We start from the raw sequence: 22,253 nt of genomic DNA, 5'->3' as shown, positions 1-22,253 counted from the left end.
CACAGAGAAAGTTTACTGTGTTAATTTCTGGAACTTAGTGGCTGATTGGAGAGGCTGAGAGAGCCAGGCCTATACTCAGTAAAATGCATATAAAGGAGAAATGACCTTATCTCATCCATGAGGATATGAGGAATTGAGGAATGTGTTCAGAATTAAGAGTTAGCACATTTAGGATGAAAATAAGGAATAGTTTCTTTCCTGTGGACGATGATTCACTGCCTCAGATGGTAATGGAGGTGGGGCCATTGAATACATTCAAGGCAGAAACTAGTAAACAATCAAGCTACAGAGGAGTTGAGTAGACAGTGGCAAGGTGGAATCAGGGACAGTGTTAGATGGTCCATGATCTTATTGAATGGACCATCTCTTCACCTGTTATCATGCTGTCTCCTTCAGCTGTATGGCATGAATAATAATTAAACTGATTTGATTTTTTCTGATAGTCTCTGGAATCCTCCAAGGGTTTTAGTATTTTTACCACTGGAATTTTTCCTTCTGTTCTCTATCCAGTCAGAGTCATAACACTATACTGCAGGGAAAAAACTGCTATTTGGCCCAGCTGGTTCATGCAGAACTAGTCCTATATATCTGCATTTGATGTCCCTCTAAGCCTTTCCTATCCCTGTACTTTTCCAAATGCATTTTAAACGTTGTAATCGTACCCATTTCTATCACTCCTCTGGCAGTTTGTTCCATATACCCACCACCCTCTGCGTGTTAAAAGTTGCCTCCCCCCCCCCCGGGGGGCCTTGTAAAATTTCCCCATCACCACTACGGTGACCAACCTACACACACTAAAAAGCACAAACACACAAACTGCTGGAGGAACTCAACATCTGTGACAGTGAATGTTTCGGGTTCATTTAGACACTCCCTGACTCCCGGAGTTGCTGCGGCAGATTGTTGCTCCACACTCCAGTATTCGCATTCTCTCTTGTGTCTGCAAAAAAAAAATCACTTGGCCGGCTTTAAAGTCCTAAAGTTGCCAGAGGCGCTATGCAAATACAAACGGGGTCACTGCGAAGGAACTCGGAAGTCCGAGAGCACTGACTCATCATTCATACGAGCACACTGCCCACTCTAAGAGTTAGGCAACTCACCGGCTCCCGTCGGCCGACGGCGGGAGCAGACGGTGCACCTGAGGACAGCACCCGCCACCGACCTGCCTGCCCTCGCCGTCACTCAGGTCGTCCTCCACTCGGCGCTGCCTACCACCGCTGTCGCTGCTACTGCTGCTGCCGCCGCCGCCGCCTCTCTCCCCTTCGCACCCGGGCTTGCGCCTGACTTCAGAGTGGCCCCCGGGTTCCAGACTGTCGGAGGAGGACGAAGACGGGGGCTTGTCCCCTGCGTTTCTCTTCGAGGGTTGATAGCCATGAGAAATCAGGAGGTCCTCCACGCTGAACATGTTGCCAAAGGCTTCAGTCACAGCAGGTAGCTCCGACGCACCGCTTTGCAGCAGAAGCCATCACTGTATGTGCATAAAAGGAGAGCAGAATGTAACCGAACGTTCATCTTCTTTCTACCGAGATTCACGAGTTAGTAACCCGGTTGCTGACATTACTAAGATTCAGTTTTACTCCGTTCCTGACCCCGGTAATCCCGCTGTGACAATCCAGTCTGTAGCGCTGAACTGCACACGCTCAGACACCCACTACGAATATGTTTGCACCGTTTCCCTCCAGATAATATTTCTCTGCACTTTTATCAGAAGGCAGCTATGAGGAGTGCTGCTGACTCGGTCGTTTCGGCATCGGAGCCTTGTCTTTTGACAACAGCTTTTAGCACTTAATAGGCACTCCAAAAAGGGAAAACTCGCGATTTTTAAAAGCCGAACGTAAAACAAAATTCCGTGGGTCAGAGGTCCGGCAACCTCACACCGAGGCAGCCGAGGAGGAAAATAACCTCAATGTTACATTTAGCTGTTAATCAAGGTGAACAGATGCCATCAACTGACCGCGATAATAACTAATTAACTCGAACGGGGACGGATATGGCCGAAGGTGTATTGTGTGCGGTAAACATGGGGGGGGGGGGCGAGGTATGAGGTCTATCGGGAGAGGGTGTGGTTTTTCAAGGGGGAAGATGGCGCGCTAGGGGTATAGTGAGATGGGTCAAGAGAGGTGAGGAGTGTCAGGAGGGCGTGGGGTGTGAGGTGTATTGGAGACGTGGTGAGACTAGGAGCAGAATTACGCCACCTGGCCTGGAATCACCCCACAATTCAATGACAGATGATTTTTCTGTCACATTCTCACAATAGTCCTTAACCCCCTTACCAATCAAAAACCTATCAATTTATGTCCTGAATACATCCAATGATTTGGTTGCTGCTGCCACTGCACCCTGAGACAATGAATTCTCACAGATTCACCACCTTCTGGTTGAAGAAATTCCTCCTCCTCTTAGTTCTAAAGGGATGTCTCTTGATTTCTAAGGCTGAGATCCCAGCCCCTCCTACTACCCTTCCACAGTCACACTCTCCAGCGCTTTCAGTATCTGGTGGATTTTAATGACATTCTTCTTCATTTTCTGAACTGTTGAGTTCTGGCTCAGATGCATCAAATGATTGTCAGGAGGTGGATGTGTGTTGGGAGAGGGAAGGTTGTGTGCAGAAGAGAAGGTGAGGAGGGTTGGCTGTCTGCAGAAAGTTTCTACATCTTATCCTTGGCACTTCATTCTGCTTTAGCTCCCGTTGGGTTGTGAACCTCCTAACTGCAATGTCAGAAATGTTGTGCATTAAGCTTTGCTGATGTCTTTCCCACACTAACTCCCTGTTTCTCCAGTGAGGTGCACATAATCACTGTGGAAACTGCAGAACACGTTTCTGAGGTAGCCTTTCCACTCCCCTGACAGAATTTGAAGAGATCCATTTCACAGCAGCCCAATAAATGTATAGAAATTCCAACCTGAACATTAAATGCTGTTAGTTAAAAATAAGCAAAAACTGATCAAGGAAAACCATTAAGAATCACCTTTGTTTACTGGGATGAAAACCTCTGGTCAGGCATAATCTGAATCTGGATATGTGGTACAATGTATAATGTTACAACCTGATCAGCCATGTTCTTAAAGGCAGAACAGTCTAGAGGGGCAGAGTGGCCACCTGCTTCAAATGCATATGCCCATATGGTTAACAATCACATCAAATATAATTTTTGGAAATTATACAATTGTAATATTAATAACATTTTTATTCACCTTCTTGGAATAAAATGTGGCTGATGACAGTAATGGGACTGGAGAATTTGGGGCTACATTTGAAAGCTGGTATTAAAGACAGTTGTTCTGACCAGAGGGAATCCAGGATTGTGAGAATACATGTGATGTGGAGGAATATAATGGCAGTGAATCTAAAATAAAGCAAAGTGTATAGTTGATAAGACATAGAACAAGGGAAGCAAACATTCAGGTCTTCAAGGTTGAGACAGAGGAAACTGTAGATTCTGGAATTTGAACCAGCACTCAAAAATCTGGAGGAACTCAGTGGGTCATGCAAATGTGGCACAATTTTTTTTAAGAACGAAGAGCGTGAAAATGGGGAACTGCAGGTCAGAGGGATTCCAACATAGTGGCAATAAAATGCTCTGAAAAGCGTAATAGGATTATGCAGGGTCAATGTGGACATATGACGGTAGAATCACACAGTATGTGACAAATCTATTTGTAACTATCTGGGTGATTAGCAGATGGCATGTTTGTGTCCTTTCTGAAGAGTTTTGATAATGCGCTGTATGGATTATTAAACAAAATTAGAGGTTATGCTGGCATGGGTGGAAGATTGATTAATGAACAGAAAACAGAGTAGGAGTAATTCCGCCGTTTTTATGTTGGAGGCCGTGATTAGTGGGGTGCTGATTGGAGCTGATGCCTCAGCTGTTTGCAGCCTTTATCAATAATTGAATGAGAAGATCAAATAAAGTATATCCGGAGGATTTCCTGGTGATACGAAGCTGTGCGTTGTAAGGAGGATACAGGATGCTGAAGGACTTCAGGGGTGTGGAGGACGGAGAAGTGGATGACTGAGGGCATAGCAAACGAGGGCATAGGTTCTTCTCCCAAGTCGCTAGGCTTCTGAACTCCCTGCTGCTTCATATTCAAAGTGTCAATAGTTCATCTATTCCGTACCTTACAATTATTTAACATTAATGCTCTTTAGTTTTTTTATTTGTGATTCATCTGTAGATCTTATCCTTACTTTCATAAGCTATGGAGTGTTATGTGTACTATGTGCTTTACACCCTGGTTCAAAGAAACATTATCTTGTTTCTATACACATTATATGCTTATATACATTATAAACATGCATATAGCTAAATGACAATAAACTTGATTTGACTTGGCATGTGGAAAATGTGATGTCACAACATTAGTAGAAAAATATATTTTAAAAAAAGTGTTTAGAGGGACCTGTGTGTCCTTGTACACAAATCTTTGGAAGTTAACATATTACTACTACTACTACTACGTCGACTCAGACCTAGGGGGCCGGCGTCGGGCACTAGTTAACATGCAGTACTACAAATGACTCAGAAGGCAAATTATGTATTATAAGCTATATATATTGGCCTTGATATAAATAAGATGTAAATATGAGAACAAGAAAGGCTTGACTATGTGATTAAAATGTTAGATACAAGTTTAGTCTCCCTACTGAATGAAAGATCTGCAAGCAATATTGAGAGTGTCAGAAGGGTTCACATTGAGAAGGGTAAGGGGCCCTGAGGAGAAGTTAAGCAAACTGTGAATAAGAGAGATCCCTTTGAGATTACAGCATTATTATGAGAATGAACAGTGTGGATGTGGAGTTGTTATCTTGTTCAGCTGTGATGTCTCGAATCAGGGACCAAACTCCCAAGATCAGTGAGTCATCCATTTATGTCTGAGATAAGAAGGAACTTCTTCACCCAGAGTGTGGAAAGTCTTTGGAGTTCTACACTGAAGATGGTTGTGGAGGTTCAGTTAAGTCGATTCAAGACGGGGATTGATAGATATTTTTGGATATCCTGACAATCATGAAATAAGGGGTTACTATAGGAAAAAGAAACCAGCCATTATCTTATTGAATGGCGGTGCAGACATGAGGAAAATATTCTGGCTTCTGTTTCTTTGATCCTTACAGTAGAATCACAGACATATGTTGTGAAAATTTTTGTTTGATGGCAGCAGGGCAGTATAAGGCATAAAAATGTACTAGAAGTTACAACAATAAACTAAATGGTGCAAAGGAGGAATGGCAAGGTAGTGTAGATGAGTTCATGGACTGTTCAGAAATGTGATGATGGAAGGGACGAAGCTATTCATTAAACATTGAGTTTGTGCCTTTAGGCTCCTGTATCTGCTTCCTGATGGTAATAATCAGAAGAGGACATATCCTGGTGGTGATGATCCTTAATAATGACAGCACTAGTAGGTGTAATCATATGATGCTCCAAATGGAGGTGAAGGCCTGACTTTACAGTGAGGGTAACCTCATTTGCGTTCAGCTTTACAATTATGCTAAACAAGTTTGACTCAGAATAGATGTAACAGCTGAATACTTGGCATCCATGAGCTAGGACAGGGTTGCATCTGTAAGCTAATCTGTAAACTGTGGCCTATCTCTCACTCTACCATAACTATGAGGTGCAGAAAGGTATGCTGGGTGTATAGTTAATGAGGTGCAAACTTTGTGAAATTGCAACATGAGACAACCTGTATGGTAAACCGTAAAAGCAGTATGCCACTAACAAAGTGATTCCACAGCCAATAGGTCAGATCAGACCTTTGCAGTCCTGCTATACCCAACCATAAAATCTAGTAGACAATTTAACATCTGGCTATGAGAGGATACATGAAGGACGTCCACATGGTCAAAAGTGATAGAATTTAGCAATGTATGAGTGCCGGTATATACTGTATCTGAACATTCACAATCGCATTCAGACAGTGTAGTTGATCCTCCTCAGCTTCCCCCTAAGATCCCACTATCACCATCACCAGTCTTTAGCTGAATCATTTCAATCCATAAGAATGGCTGAAAGGCACCAGGTTTCAATGAGATTCTCCCTTTATTCTTCTAAATTCTAGCGCGTACAGGCCCAGGGCCAACAAATGCTCCTTGTATGACAAGCCTTTCATTCCCAGAATCATTTTTGTGAAACTCCTTTCAACCTCTCCAATTTCAGCATATCCTTTCTTAGATAAGGGGCCCAAAACTGCTCAAAATATTCCAAGTAATGCTAGAGTTTTATAAGATACTTACCAGTTTTTTATTCTAGTCCTCCAGAAATGAATGCTAACATTGCATATGCCTTCCTCTCCACAGACTTAACCCGAAACTTAACCTTTACGGAATCCTGCACCAGGTTGCTCAAGACCCCTTGCCTCTCAGATTTTTGAATTTTCTCTCTGTTTAGAAAATAGTTTATGCTTTGTTCTTTCTTCCAAAGTGCATGACCCTTCCCAAGACTATATTCCATCTGCCACGTTTTTCCCATTCTGTTAATCTGTATCAAGTCATAATGCAGCCTCACTGCTCCCTCAGCACTACCTGCCCCTCCACCTATCTTCATATTGTCTGCAAACTTGGCCACAAAACCATCAATTCTGTTATTCAAGTCATTGACATATAACTTAACAAGAAGTGTTTCCAACACAGACTCCTGTGGAACCCCACTAGTCGCAGCAGCCAATCAGAAAAGGTTCCCCTTATGTGCACTTTTTGCCTCCTGCCGATCAGCCAGTGCTCTATCTAGGCTAGTATCTTTCCTGTAATACCATGGGCTCTTATCCTGCTAAGCAGCCTGAGGTGTGGCACCTCATCAAAGGCCTTCTGAAAATCCAAGTACACAGTATCCGCTGATTCCCCTTTGTCTATCCTGCTTTTATTTCCTCAAAGAATTCTAACAGATTTGTCAGGCAAGATTTTCCCTTCAGGGAAACCATGATGACATTAGCCTACTTTAGCAACGTGCCTTCAGGTACCCCAAAACCTCATCCTTAACAATCGAATCCAGCATTTTCCCAACCACTGAAGCCAGGTTAATGGCCTATAATTTCCTTTCTTCTGCCTTCCTCCATTCTTGAAGAGTGCAATCCATGCCAGAATTTACTGAATCTTGAAAGATCATTACTACTGCCTCCACAATCTCTTCAACTACCTCTTTTGAGCCCTGGGGTGTAGTCCATCTGGCCCAGGTGAATTATCTACCTCAGACCTTTCAACTTCCCAAGTACCTTCTCCCTCATAATAGCAACTGCACTCACTTTTGCTCTATCACACTCTCAAACCTCCGGCGTACTGCGAGTGTTTTCCACAGTGAAAACTGATGCAAAATACTTAGTCAGTTCTTCCACTATTTCCTTGTCCCCCATTACTACCCCTTCATTGTCGTTTTCCCACGGTCCGATATCTACTCTCTTCTGCTTTTTATAGATCTGAAAAAAGGTTGGTATCCTCTTTGATATTATTGGATAGCTTAACTTCATATTTCATCTTTTCCCTCCTTATCGCTTTTTTAGTTGCATTCGGTTGATTTTTAAAAGGTTCCCAATCCTCTAAATTCCCACTCATTTTTGCTCTATTATATGCTCTATTATATGCTCTCTCTTTTGCTTTTATGTTGGCTTCAACTTCTCTTGTCAACCATAGTTGTGTCAACTTGCCTTTAGAATATTGCTTCTTTTTTGGGATATATCCTGTGCCTTCAAAATTGTTTCCAGAAACCCCAGTCATTGCTGCTCTACTGTCATCCCTGCTGATGTCTCCTTCTAATCAACTTTATCCAATTTCTCTCTCATGCTTCTATAATTCTCTCTATTCCACTGTAATACTGACACATCTGGCTTTAGCGCCTCCCTCTCAAATTGCAGGGTGAATTCTATCATGATATCTGTCTCCTGTGGGTTCCTTTACCTTAAACTCCCTAATCAAAACTAGTTCGTTACACAACATCCAATCCAGAATAGCTGATCCCTTCATGGGCCCAATCACAAGTCATCTTGTAGGAATTCTAGAAATTCTCTCTCTTGAGACCTGGCACCAACCTAAATTTCCTAATCTACATGCATACTGATATCCCTCATGATATCGTAATACTACCCTTTTGACATACATTTTCTATCTCCTGTTGTAATTTATAGCCAACATGCTGGCCACTGTTCTGACACCTGCATATAACTCTCAACAGTGTCTTTCTACCCTTGAAGTTTCTCTACCCACAATGATTCTATATCTTCCAATCCTATGCACCTCTTTCTAAGGATTTGATTTCATGTTTTACCAACAGAACCACACCACCTCCTCTGTCTTCCTGCCTGTCCTTTCAATACAATGTGTATCCTTAGATGTTGAGCTCCCAAGCGTAATTTTCTTTCAGTCAGAACTCAGTGATGCCCATAATTTCGTACCTGTCAAACTGTAACTGCACTACAAGATCATCTACATTATTCCATATAATGTGTGCATTTAAATGTAACACCTTCAGTCCTGTATTCATCACCCTTTTCGATTTTGTCCCCCTGATACAGCTCATCACACTGACTGGAAATTTTGCCCTATCATCTGCTTTTCCTTCCTGACAATCTCACTATACACTGCCTCTGCTTGTATGCCAACTGCCCCATCCTCAGCCCTATCACTCCATTTCCCATTAAAATTCCTGAAATTCACTTCAGTGATTAAAAGCCATGCTGGATTAGGAGTGATTTTTTTACTTTGGTCTGTGGTGATGTGTCCTTTGTGCTAGTTTACAATTCTGATGCAATATGAGATGAGTCACTAATGTAATTTGCTACAAATGGGCTTGCAACCTACGTTATTCCGTGAATTATGACATTAGTGTTTGGTATGTTGGAAATGGTCTGACCTTCCCTATGGGCTCCAATGATTCCAATCAATGACATGGAATACCATTCCACATCATATTTTAAATCAAAGGCATTTGAAAATAATTTCTGACATTATTTTGGGCCACCTAACTGCATTTCTTTTCAATAGAACAGTTCAGCTCTGAGATAGTTGTCCTAGATCATTGGGAGCAAGAAAATACTGATATAACTTGTTGTAAATATTTAGACCTGTCTGTTTTAATAGCTAACCTATCAAGCTAATAAATATATAACAATTTATCTTAAATACAGAAAACCAATTTTCCATGGCATGGAGAGTGTTTGAACTGGGCAAGTTCTGCTTTATGGGCAGTGCCTGTTTGGAAAGTGGGAGGGGAATTACCAAGATGGCAGTGTATTGTTTCATGCTCTGTGGTTTTAAGACACAAAGTGTCAATAACGCATTTAAACAATGACAAAGACCACATATTTTCTAATAAAAATGTAGAATCTCAACCATCAGCACTGACGTTCTGCTATGTACGCACAGTATCAATGCATCCCTGGGCATGGCTCAACAGCAACACGCTGTGGCAAATGTAGGTGACAGAATATTTATTTGTACTGCATCAGAATACACAAAGGCGCCTTTGTTAGAACAATACAAATAAAATCTCCTTCACTATCTAATTTTAGGGCTGATTTCATGCAAAGAATAAAGGGTGGTCTAACCCTGAACAAATAACTAATCATACCAGGCTGACTATCTGAACCTGCCAGATTTCTTGCTATCCATTAATTTACATCATTTTATTTTCTATAAATTCTCTTAGCAACTACCTCATCAAACCCTCCCACAACTTTGAATGACTGCATAACTTAAAATGCTGAATGGTTGAAAAAATGCAAAATCAGCAGCTCTCAACAGGATGGCTGGAAGAATCCCCAATCAGCAAAAAAAACTTCACAGCTTTATATAGGTTTGTATATTATAGATTTATATAGAGTTCCTCAAAGAAAATGTCAAGGCGCAGAAGAGAATTGTCCAGGGAGATCCATTCAATGACGAAGCTGACTTGAGTGCAAAGGTAGTGAATGATAAGGGATGATTGCTGAAAGAAAGAGGGTGAGTATACTGAGCATATGTCAAGCATACAGCTCACAAGGCGACACATTTCTCAATGCACTGAGAAAATTCTCAGCAGCATCTACCTCCTCTTAACCCTTCTAAATCTCTGCAGATGTCCCTTCAACACAGAGAAAAATCATCCTCTTGCTAATATAACTTCATCATGTGATCTCATTGACCCATTGACATACTACTACCAGATCTTTGTCCTTCTTTTCACAGCAGGCAGAATATCCTTTGAAGACTGAGGTGCCCTTTAATGGTGCGGAACAGGCCACAGCAAAGAATCTCCATGGTTAGGGCAAGCAACATGTGAAGTCTCTACTTTGACAAAGAGCAGACCTTCAGGAAAAAGGGGTGGAAGCCACTGAAGGAGTGGTCAAGGGAAGAAAACATTGGTGGCCTTCTGATGAACCAGCCTTTCAGGTCTTCCTTCTTCCCAATGCTGCAAAGTACCCAGTAGGCCGCAGTACTGAGGTCACAGCTACAGGCACCACAGCATTAGTTTGATGACTTATCTTTCACTGGAAGTATTAAATGTTAAGGATGTTGTGACTAAGGCAGAACAGGAAGCACGCATACACACACACAGAGGCACGTGAAAGGGGCTTGGCTAGAATTCTGGGTGTAGTTCCATAATCAGAACAATAAAACTAATAAAGACAACTTGCTGGCATTGCTAAATAAAATGGTAGGAGAGAGAGGAAGATAGGAGGAAATAGATAAGACAATGTTGACAGCTATTAAAAATGGGCTTAATGGATTGATGAATGAATAGAGGATTAAGCTAGATTGGGTGGTTGAGTGGTGTTACAACAACAACCTCACAGTCAACATCATCAAGACCGGGGAATTTATTATGGAATTCAGGAAGAGGAAGTTGGGAGAACACACAACAGTCCTCGTTGAGAAGTTAATGGTGGAAAGGGTGAGCAGTTTCAGCTTCCTGATCATCAACATCTCGGAGCCCAATTCTGAGCCCAATACATTGATGAAATCATGGAGAACGCACTTGGCTCTACTTAGTTAGGAGTTTGAGGAGATTTAGTGTGTTAACGAAGATTCATAGGTGAGCATTCTGATTGTTTGCATCACAGCCTGGTGTAGAGGCCCCAATCCACAGGATCACAAGAGGCTGAAGAGGTTTGAAGACTCAGCGAGCTTCATCACAGTGATAACCCTCCCCGCCATCGAGGACATCTTCAAGAGCAAGTGCCTCAAGAGGGAGGCATCCATCACCAAAGATCCTCACCCTCTGGAACATGGCCTCTCCTCATTACTACCATTGTGGAAGAGATCAGGAACCTAAAGACTGACGTTCAACAATTCTGAAAAGCTTTTTCCCCTACGCCATCAGATTTCTGAGTAGTCCTTCAATCTATGGACACTACCTCATTATTCCTTTGTTTCTTGCACAATATACTTTGTAATTGATAGTAAATTTATGTCTTTGCCACTACTGCAAATATCACATTAACTAGGACAGTAATAATAACTTTAGTCTGATTATTCCGATTCTAAATTGCCTCAGTGGTCAGCATGGACATGGAGGCCAAAGGGCTTGTTTCTGTGCTGTACAACTCTATAGGACTCGTAGAATTTTTGAAAATGAACTGATGGCAATTCTAAAAAAAGTCATGTTTTCAGTTTTCTAATTTTGTGGAGACTAAGTCAGCTTTCATGTGTGTAGTTTAATGACATTCATGAGCTAACCATACTGTTATTTATGTTAAAGAAACTTTCTGAAGCCCAACATCTAATTAGTGGACAATAACACTCCATGGTTTCTTTATTAGGTACCTCTTGTCACCTTCCAGTCTGTATGAACCAGTCCAGCCATTGTCTTCTGTCCTCTCTCATTAACAAGCCGTTAATGTCACAGAGCTGGTGCTCACTGGATGTTTTTTTTCTTTGCACCATTCTCTGTAAACTCTAGAGTCTGTTGTGTGTGAAGATCCCAGGAGACCAGTAGTTTCTGAGATACCCAAACCACCCTGTCTGACACCAGCAATCATACCGTGGTCAAAGTCACCTAGATCACATTTCTTCCCCATTCTGATGTTTGTTTTGAACAACAAATGAACCTCTTGACCATGTCTGCATGCTTTTATGCATTGATTGGCTGATTAGATATTTGCATGAATGAGCAGCTGTACCTAATAAAGTGGCCACTGAGTTTATATCTGAATCTGACTGAAAGGACAGATTAAGAATAGATGGAGAAACATACTATCCTGGTACATTTCTTTGTGCTCCATAACTGTCTATTGAAGAGAACAGAGATGAAGGGTGCATCAGTCTTCAGATCACGATCAGCTTGCTTTGAAAAGAAGGCAAACAACAGGAATTCTGCAGATGCTGGAAATTCAAGCAACACACATCAAGGTTGCTGGTGAACACAGCAGGCCAGGCAGCATCTCTAGGAAGAGGTACAGTTGACGTTTCAGGCCGAGACCCTTCGTCAGGAATCGGGCCTGAAACGTCGACTGTACCTCTTCCTAGAGATGCTGCCTGGCCTGCTGCGTTCACCAGCAACTTTGAAAAGAAGGACAAGGTTTGGGAGTGATGTGTGAGTGACTTGATTTCTATTTGACGGAAGCAAATGTAATGCAGAGGATATGGGATAATTGTTAGGCAATTGATATCATTCCAGTCAGGCAACTTGGTTGGCACAAACAACCAGGCTGAAAGGCCCATTTCTGTGCTACACACTGTAACGCTATGACTCTATTAAAATAATCATTTAGTACCTAGTCTTCATTCAGTATTGGGGTTCAAAGTTTAAAGTCAATGTAAATTTATTATTAAAGAAATTATATGTTGCCATATACTACCTTGAGATTTTTTTTGCAGACATTTACAGGAAAAAAAAGGAAATAGAAGATAATTTTATGAAAAACTATAAATAAACAGGCAAACAACACTCACAAAATGCTGGAGGAACTCAGCATGCCAGAAAGCATCTATGGAAACGAGTGCAGTCAACATTTCAGTTTGAGATCCTTCTTCAGTCCAGATGAAGAGTCTCAGCCTAAAATGTCGATTGTACTCTTTTGCATAGATGCTGCCTGGCCTGCTGAGTTCCTCCAGCATTTTGTGTACGTTGTTTGGATTTCCAGATATGCAAATTTTCTCTTTTGTTATAAACAGACAAAGACTGACAAACAACAAATGTGCAAAAGAAAACAAACTACATGTGAAATTAATACTAAGGATATGAGTTGTAAAAAGTCCTTGGAAGTTGGCTGTAAGTATAGAATCAGTTCAGAGCAGTGGTGAAGGAAGTTCTCCAAGCTGGTTCGGGAGCCTTCGTGTTGTAGGGTGTAATTGGCTCAGATTCCTCAGAGCTGGCAGACTAAGTATAATGTGGCAATTGCTCTGCTGTGTAGATACTGTCATTTGGACCAAGTGTATGTGAAAATTAACCACTCCACACCACCCCTCATCGCCCCCCAAACCCAAACCAGCGCCGTTTGCAAACTTTACCTGACTGGATGTTTGGCTGCACTCTGTAATCCATGGAGTACAGTTTAGTAGAATTTCCAATGTTGAGCAAAAATTCAGATTTTCCTTTCTACATTCTTGAGTTGTATAACCTTTAAACAAATCTGTGTAAAAGAAAAATGCATGTAATTATTTGTCTATCTGAGAGAGAAAAAGAAATGAGCAAGTTGATGGGCTCCAGATTCACAGATATAAAGGATCTGCAAATATCTTGCATAAACCAGGCATTCTTCACATATTAACCAGCAGTAAGTATCAGCAAGCTATTATTTACCATGTAGTAAGCTGTACCACAAGACTTTCTGAATAGCAAATGATGAGAGTAGTGTGAAGTTGTGATAGGTAAATGAAGCTGCAATATTTTTAGATATTTTCCACTCTTCTTATCATAGATATGTCAATGTCATCGTTGTGTTTTTTTCGTAAATGAGTTGCCAACTCCTTGCAGCCTTCACTGATTCTGATAGCGTGTGAGGATCAAAGGGAAAAATCTTCATTAGCTTAGACTCTTATCTATCTCCAGGCAAAATTGTCTTCAAAGTTTGGAGGTCATGCATAACAGACCTGATACATTCTTTAGAAAGTCTTCAATTTAAATTTAGCTTTGGGTCACCTGTGCTTAATTGCATGCATGACAAGTTACATATTGTACTTACTGGTTAGAATTAACTTTAAGCGGAGTCAGAGTTGTATAGCACAGAACCAGCCTGCTCAGCTCACCGAGTCCATGGTGTTTTACGTATTTACCCACAGCAGGACAATATCCTTATACGACTGGTATTATGTGCATTTTTGGACACCACACGAGATGAAGGATGTGAGAGTACAAAGCACCAGGAAGTCATCTGGATTGGTGGACTTTGGTTATGGGGAGAGATCAGATAGGTTGGGTTTGCTTTTCCTGGAACAAAGGAGGATGAGGGTTGATCTTTCCTGATATGTACAGACACACATATACACATATAAATAATTATCTCCTCACCCCTTATGGGTAGTGTGTATGTGTATTTGTCCCTCAATCTGGGGTCCTCTACCAGAGGCCTGGGAGCATGAGGGTTCAATACAGTGTCCTTGCTGTTAGTAGGCGCTGTTCTGGACTGAGATCTCAAATGTTGTTCCCAGGATTTGCTGGAGCCACTCTTGCAGTTCAGTTATCCCCTGGGATTACTCTGGCTTTAAAACTTCCACATCCTTTCTATCTGCTCTTTCAAGCCCTGGTATTTCTCCAGCTTCTCATATTTTTTCTTCCTGATGTTACTGTCAATTGGGATTGCTACATCCATTACTATTGCTTTCTTCTGTTCCTTATCCAGTATTACTATGTCTGGTTGGTTGGCCAGTCCAAATCAAGACATGAAAGCAATCCTCTGTTGACAATGTTTGATTGCTGGGTAACCAGTTGTTCTTCCATGAATGTGGATGACGGTCTTCATTGTTGCCAGAGTCCCCACATGTGCTTGATGTATCCTCTCTCATGTGGGTTGCTGTTGAAGCACCATTCCAATAATTCCACGTTGTCCAGTCTAATCAATTTATTGTTTGTTCCGGTAGCGAATTTCTCACCAGATGGTATCAGTTCTCTAACCGTTGGCGTGGATCTTGATAATCTGGGCGATGTCCGAGCCAACATGACTCTTTGTGTTCATCCCACCCTCATTTATGGGTAGATGTAGTGTAAGCGTGAGGGGTCCAGCCTAAGATCCCTACTGGGCTGCCACCACTGGGACCTGAACCCTGGATCCCCATGTCGCGGAGCCCAGATGGTTCCTGGTGTCGGCCTTCAAAGCTTGAATATATATATTCACACACATAAATATACAGGTGGCTGTGGAGGACAGGTCACTGGATTTATTTAAGGCAGAGGTTTATAGATTGTCAATGGAACAGCATGATGAAATGGTGGAAGAGACCTCATGGGCCTCCTTTTTCTTATGGTCGCCTATACATACATACATATGTTTATGTGTGTGTGTGTGTGTGTAAAAGAAGTTAGAAGAAGGGCATAGGTTTAAGCTGAGAAGGAGGAGTTTTAAAAGGGATTGGTGTGGATCTTTTTATTTTACACAGAGAAGAGTTGGTATCTGAAATGTGCTGCCAGAAGAGGTGTTGGAATCAGGAAAAAATTACATTTAAGATATATTTAGACAAACAGTTAAATAGGACAGCCATAGAAGGATACGGACTAAAAAGCAAATGAGGTTAGTATAGATGGGCAGAAAGACTGAAATGGACATGATGGGCTGACGGGGCTATTTCTGTGCTGTACAAATCCATCATTCCATGACATTGCTATCTGCCATGGAATTGTGCAGTGTTATTATTGCATGGGCTGAGAAAGATGTCTGACTTCATTGTAATTTGTATATTGTCTGCAAGATTTAGTTTGTTTTTAATGAGAGAAGTCAAAAGATCCTGAGTTGCATTGGTCCTAAAAATCGAGTGAAGTAATTATAGAGACACACAATGGAACACTGCAAAAGACTGCCTGTGCCTTTCAACATAAGTATGCTCTATGCAAACTTTCTGTGTGTCAGTATTTTGCTGAAGCACAGGTAAGGGACCAAAGACAACATTAAAGTCATAGAAAAGGAAAATATTTGGCTATTTCAATATTAGAGAAATCCTTCTCCTTCAAATTCCTAAGAGTGAACATCACCAGTATCCTCCCCTGGTCCCAGCATGTAGATGTTGAAAGCTAATGAAACCTGGGATATCCCCTTTGAACCTCAGCAGTTTTCATTGACAGCATAGAGAGCATCCTATCCAGATGCATAGCAACTTGGTATAGCAACTGCTCTGCCTGAGACAGCAAAAAAATGCAGAGAGTATGCTCACAGCTCAGCACAACACAACTGCCCCCACCACCCCTCCTCCCATGAACTCTGCCTACAGTTCTTCCTACCTCAGCAAAGCAGACAACCACTCAAACATACTCTCTTCTCACCTTGGACAGAAGATACAAAAGCCTGTAAGGATGTAGCACCAGTCTTAAGAACAGTTACTATCCCCCAGCTGTAAGACTACTGAACAGTTCCTTGGTATGATAGGATGCACTCTTGACCTCATATTCTACCACATTATGGCCTTGCTCCTTCTTGTCTGTCTGAACTGCTCTTTCTCTGGAACTATGACACTTTATCCTGCATTCTGTTATTGTTTTCCCTTGTACTGCCACAGCATAGTGTTGGAGTGAGATAATCTGTATGGATGGCATCCAAGACAAAGACTAACACTGTGCCTCAGAACTGTGACAATGAATAAGTGATTAACCAGGTGAAATAAGCACATTGTGATTCTGAGACTGAGGTCAGGCACTGTCTTTCGCATACCCGAGGAGACACAAGAGCCTGCAGATGCTCCAATCTGGAGCAATGTACGAAAAGCTGGAGGAACTCAGTGTGTCAGGCAATATCCATGGAGAGCAACGACCATTCAATGTTTCAGGCAAGCCTTTCATATGGGTTGAAAACTAGAAGGGAGATAGCTAGTATTAAAAGTCGGAGGGAAGGAGTGGAGCAAGGAACATGTTTGTCCAGGGCAACCTGCATTCTCTCCTCTTTGTTTTAACTCTCTCTAGCTCCACTGGCTGAGTTCTTCTGTTGTGTGGAGAACACAGAGCAAATCAGTTTGCACTCCAAATTTAACAGCTCAGTGCTTCTTCTCTTGCAAGCGTCACTTTGCAGTCAGCGCCCACCTCCTGTGCTGGATGATACGAATGATCGAAGCACAGTATAAAGTACGGAACATGATGCCGCTCCAGAGGGTGCAGAAAACAGCTGAGGCCTGAAGCTTTGTTATTTAATGCATTCAAATTCCAGTCAAGGGGCAACTGGTGCAAAGGGACTGATACAGAGACGGTTAACTGAGCCAACTCCTTTGTAAGGGAGGCTTGTGACTGACATTTGGGCAGAAACAATGAAAAGGAATTTGTAAAAGAAAACATTATTGATAGAATCCTCTCAACAAGTGCTTGGAGGTGAGGTCAGCTGATCTGTTTGGCTTACTGGATAAAATGATTCACAGCATGGACGACTTTGGGAAAATGTTAGCGTTGTACTGTGTGTTTACAAATGAAGGTGAAGAAGAAAATTTTAAATAAATTAGTTACTTAAATATGTAATCAAGCCCCACTGGTGCTTGAATTACCTTCTTTCTATGCAAATAAGCCTCCAAGAGGACCACAACCTTGGCATAGGGTTTGGAGTCGTGTGTGCTTCAATGATCCAGAGAGCTTTGTTGGCTGGAGTCAGGGCTTTGTGCTTTGACTGTTGGTAGGGTCATCCACGTCAAAAAGGTCAAAGACTAGAGGCCAGTAATCCTCCAGGTACAGGGGTTTGACTTGGGGCTAACGACCCTGACGGGTCAAAAAAAAGTTCTGAAAACAGTGATGAAGAATTCATTGATGCCCTGAACGGCAGCAGTGTAATGAGCAGTAAGTAAGTATGCAAATAAGAATAAAAAGAGGGATAAGAACAGGAGATGGCAAGTGGCATCTTGAGCTAGCCCTGCCATTAAGTAAGATCTAATCTTGGTCTAATTTCCTCTTTCATGCCCAATGAACATAACCCTTGACTATGGACTAAAAGTCTCTCTCAGCCCTACATAACTCATAACTCTCCAACGAAGAAAGTTCCAAATATTGATAAGCCAATGAGAGAAGAAACTTCCCTTTGTCACTGTATTAAGTGCACATACAACCCATTGTGTGAAACTATGCCCCTAGTTCTAGATTCCCCCACAGGTATATATTCTTCTAATACCTATCTCCTCGAGATCCTTCAATAAATAACCTCTCACAGAAAGGAGAAGATCTGCAGAGATGGAAATCCAAGCAACACACACACAAAATGCTGGAGGAACTCAGCAGGTCAGGCAGCATCTATGGAAACAGTCCACGTTTCAGGCCGAGGCCCTTCATCGGGAACATCTCATTGTTCTAAACTCCAATGAACGTATCACCAGTATGCCCAAATATTCCTCCCAGATCGACCTCCTTATCCAGCAAACAGTGATCCCTCTCCAAGCTGCCTCCAATGAATTTACCCCTTGTAAACCAAGGCCCTGACACTGTGTGTGTTTCAACAAAGTGCAGACGCTGGAATTCATTCAAGTGGGGGAACTTGGTGAAGTGGGAGAATAAAGTACTGTGATGGCACTTTAAAGAAAATTCATAATCAAATTAATAAGTCCTAGCAATGGCAAAGCACGTCAAGTTTGATAATTTCCAAATTTGGGTTTAAGGAGGGTGAGTGTGAATGCAATTGTGTGAAAAGGCTGAGATTGTCTTTTTTTGAGAACTATTGGCAGTAGACAGGCAGAAGTGGGTTGTTTTCACTTTTCTACCCATCCCTTGGGTCTTTGCTCCAAATCTACTACCCACCCAGCAAAGTGCCTTTTCCAAAAGCTCCTTTCTGGAAAGCACTGTAAAATTGTGGGCCTCAGTTGGCCAGGGTTGACCATGGATGTTAGATAATACTCCTCCAAGAGGACCACAACCTTGTTTAGGGTTTGAAGACTTTTGTTCCTCAGTGATCCAGATAGCTATGTTGGCTGGGGTCAGGGCTTTATGCTTTGACTCTTGGTAGGATCGCCCATGTCAAACAGGTCAAAGGGCAGAGGCCAGAATAAAGGTGGTCCTCTGGTCCTTCAGATTTGGCTGTTTAGTTCAGGGCTGTCAAGCTGACTGGTAAAACAAAATTGTTACAGAAACAGCAATGAAGATTCCTTCTACATCTGAGTGTGATGGTAATCCCGAGTCTCCATCTGGGACCTGCGTGGCTGACAAAAGTGAAAACCAAGAGGAAGCTACTGACATGATGAAGGAAGCCCCGAGCACCACCAGAGATGGAAGACATTTATTGTTGCTCTAAATGCCAGTGGCATAATGGGCAAAAAATAATTAAATAATACTGTCAAGCTATTAAAACAAAAAATTCATGCCATCATTACAAGTTTCTTCCTTCAGCATTTAATCTGATCAATCATTCTAGCAAGCTCCCCCCCCCCACACACACACACCTCCCTTTACTACCTCAGTCACTTCACTGCACTGTAAACACTAAACTACTTTCTACAATGCTGCCTCTTTATAAATCCATGTTGGTATTTATGGTGCCTATAAAAAGTAGTCACCCCCCTTGGCAGTTTTCATGTTTTATTGTTTTACAACATTGAACCACAGGAGATTTAACTTGGCTTTTTTTGACACTGATCAACAGAAAATAACTCTTTTGTGTCAAAGTGAAAACAGATCTCGACAGTGATCTAAATTGATTACAAATATAAAACACAAAATAATTGATTGTGTATGTATTCACCCCCTTTAATATGACAGACCAAATCATCACTAGTACAGCCAATTGGTTTTAGAAGTCAGACCATTAGTTAAATGGAGATCTGTTTTTGGAGACCTGTGTGCAGTCAAGATGTTTCAATTAATTGTATTAAAAATATACCTGTATCTGGAAGGTACAGCTGCTGCTGAGTCAGTATCCTGGTAAAAATTGCACTATGAAGACAAAAGAACACTCCAAGCAACTATGCAAAAAGATTATTGAAAAGCGCAAGTCAGGAGTTGGATACAAGAAAATTTCCAAGTCGCTGAATATCCCTTGGTGTACAGTTAAGTCAATCATCAAGAAATGGAAAGAATATGGCACAGCTGTAAATCTGCCGACAGCAGGCTGTCCTCAAAAACTGAGTGATTGTGCAAGTGACTAGCGAGGGAGGCCACCAAGAGACCTATGACAACTCTGGCGGAGTTACAAGCTTCAGTGGCTGAGATGGGAGAGACTGCACGTACAACAACTGTTGCCTGGGTACTTCACCTGTCACAACTTTATGGGAGAGTAGCAAAGAGAAAGCCAGAATTGAAAAAAAACTCCAATGAAATCTCAGCTGGAGTTTTCAAGAAGGCATGTGAGAGATTCTGAAGTCAGCTGGAAAAAGGTTCTATGGTCTGATAAAACCAAAATTGAGCTTTTTGGCCACCAGACTAAACAATATGTTTGGTGTAAGCCAAACACCACACAACATCAAAAATACACCATCCCTACCATGAAGCATGGTGGTGGCTGCATCATGCTGTGGAGATGCTTCACTACAGCAGGCCCTGGAAGGTTTGTGAATGTAGAGGATAACATTAATGCAGCAAAATACAGGCAAATCCTGGAGAAAAACCTGATGCACTCTGCAAGAGAATTGCGACTTGGGAGAAGATTTGTTTTCCAGCAAGACAATGACCCCAAGCATAAAGCCAAAATTACACAGTAAAATAAATGTTATTGGCCTGGAGTGGTCAAATCAGAGTCCAGACCACAAACGAATTGAGATTTTGTGGCTGGACTTGAAAAGGGCTGTTCACTCATAATCCTCATGCAATCTGACAGAGCTTGAGCAGTTTTGTAAAGAATGGGGAAAAAGTGCAGTGTCCAGATGTGCAATGCTGATAGAGACCTATCCACACAGACTCAAGTTTGTAATTGCTGCCAAATGTGCATCTACCAAGGATTGACTTGAAGAGGGTGAATACTTATGCAATCAATTATTTTGTGTTTAATAATTGTAATAAATTTTGACCAATTTGTAGAAATTTGTTTTCACCTTGACACGAAAGAGTTTTTCCTGTTGATCAGTGTCAAAAAAGCCAAATAAATCCACTGTGATTCAATGTAAAACAATAAAACATGAAAACTTCCAAAGCGGGTGAATACTTTTTATAGGCACTGTAAGTATTTATGAAGATTTATTCCATATCCGCACTTCTAACTTGAATTTTATATAATTCTCTATTCTTTGTAATTGTTGAATGTTATATTTTTGTTGCATGTCGTGCCAACACACCACGGTAAATTCCTAATACATGTGAAACCTTGGTTTCCTCGGGCCGAGCAACTAGAGCTACCTAGACCCTTTAACCAAGCATTATTGGCTTCATTAAACAATAATTCCCTGGGCTCATTCCCTGAGATCATTAACAAAGCACCCCCTGCACCCTCCTCCTCTCACTCTATATTGACTCTTCAAGATGCCTACAGACATCTAAACAATCTTTGATCATGTCTCATATTTTCCCTGCACTTTTGCTCTCATTCTGTCCTCCCCTGGATAGAGTTCCCCAGATACTTACCAGTCTCCACATTCAAAAAGTTGTCCTTCACAATTTCTACCGCCTTCTAGGAGGATGTCTGCATCAGACATATCTACCCCTCTTCTCCCATTCAGCATTTTGTTGGGACCAATCCTAAATGGTCCGCTCTATCATCTTCCTTACCCACTCCCTTTTAACACCACTTTCCTATGCAAGCACGGAAGAGGCACACCTCTACTCTTATTACATTTGGGGACCCAATTAGTCCTTTCAGGTGAAGCAGTGATTCACTTGCACTTCTTCCAGTCTAATGTACTGGATTCAGTGTTTAAAAAAAATACATGGTCTCCTTTACACTGGTGAAATGAATTGCAGATTGGTTCTGCAGAACATCTGCATCAATCCACTGGGGTGATTCACTGTTGTCTGTCACTTTAATCCTCTGTTTTACACCCACACTGACCCACATGTCTGTAGCCTCTAACAAAGTAATAATGAGGCCTAATGTAAATTTGAAGCACAACACCTTATTTTCTATCTAAGCATGTTATAGCTTTCTGTATTTGATATAAAATTCAACAACTTTATTGTCTCTTTATCAGAACTGTCCATTATACGTGTCCATTTGTGATATTGCATCAGATTTTCCTTCTCTGTTAGCACAGTCTCACCACAGTCTCGCCATATCCCACAACCCTGCACTTAACATCTTTTTTTCAGGGTCCT

At 41.7% G+C, this 22,253-nt stretch overlaps 1 protein-coding gene across 6 annotated transcripts in view; it reads right to left on the bottom strand.

The window, feature by feature from the left end:
• Window positions 1-22,253, bottom strand: part of jcada (junctional cadherin 5 associated a) — a 200,657-nt gene that overhangs the window by 65,381 nt on the left and 113,023 nt on the right. For 5 of the 6 annotated variants that reach the window (XM_063044304.1, XM_063044300.1, XM_063044307.1 and 2 more), the window contains exons 2-3: window positions 13,421-13,542; window positions 1,101-1,468 (exon numbers count right to left, since the gene is read on the bottom strand). In XM_063044304.1, coding sequence (XP_062900374.1) covers window positions 1,101-1,405 — 305 coding nt within the window. In that variant the 5' untranslated portion in view covers window positions 1,406-1,468; window positions 13,421-13,542. Of the gene's footprint in view, window positions 1-1,100; window positions 4,332-13,420; window positions 13,543-22,253 lie in introns of those variants that run through there. The other variant, XM_063044306.1, reaches the window with a different exon arrangement.

This window comes from Mobula hypostoma, chromosome 3 (genome assembly GCF_963921235.1).
Source record: "Mobula hypostoma chromosome 3, sMobHyp1.1, whole genome shotgun sequence".
NCBI lineage: Eukaryota > Metazoa > Chordata > Chondrichthyes > Myliobatiformes > Myliobatidae > Mobula > Mobula hypostoma.
This window is presented reverse-complemented; position numbering and strand designations above follow the sequence as displayed.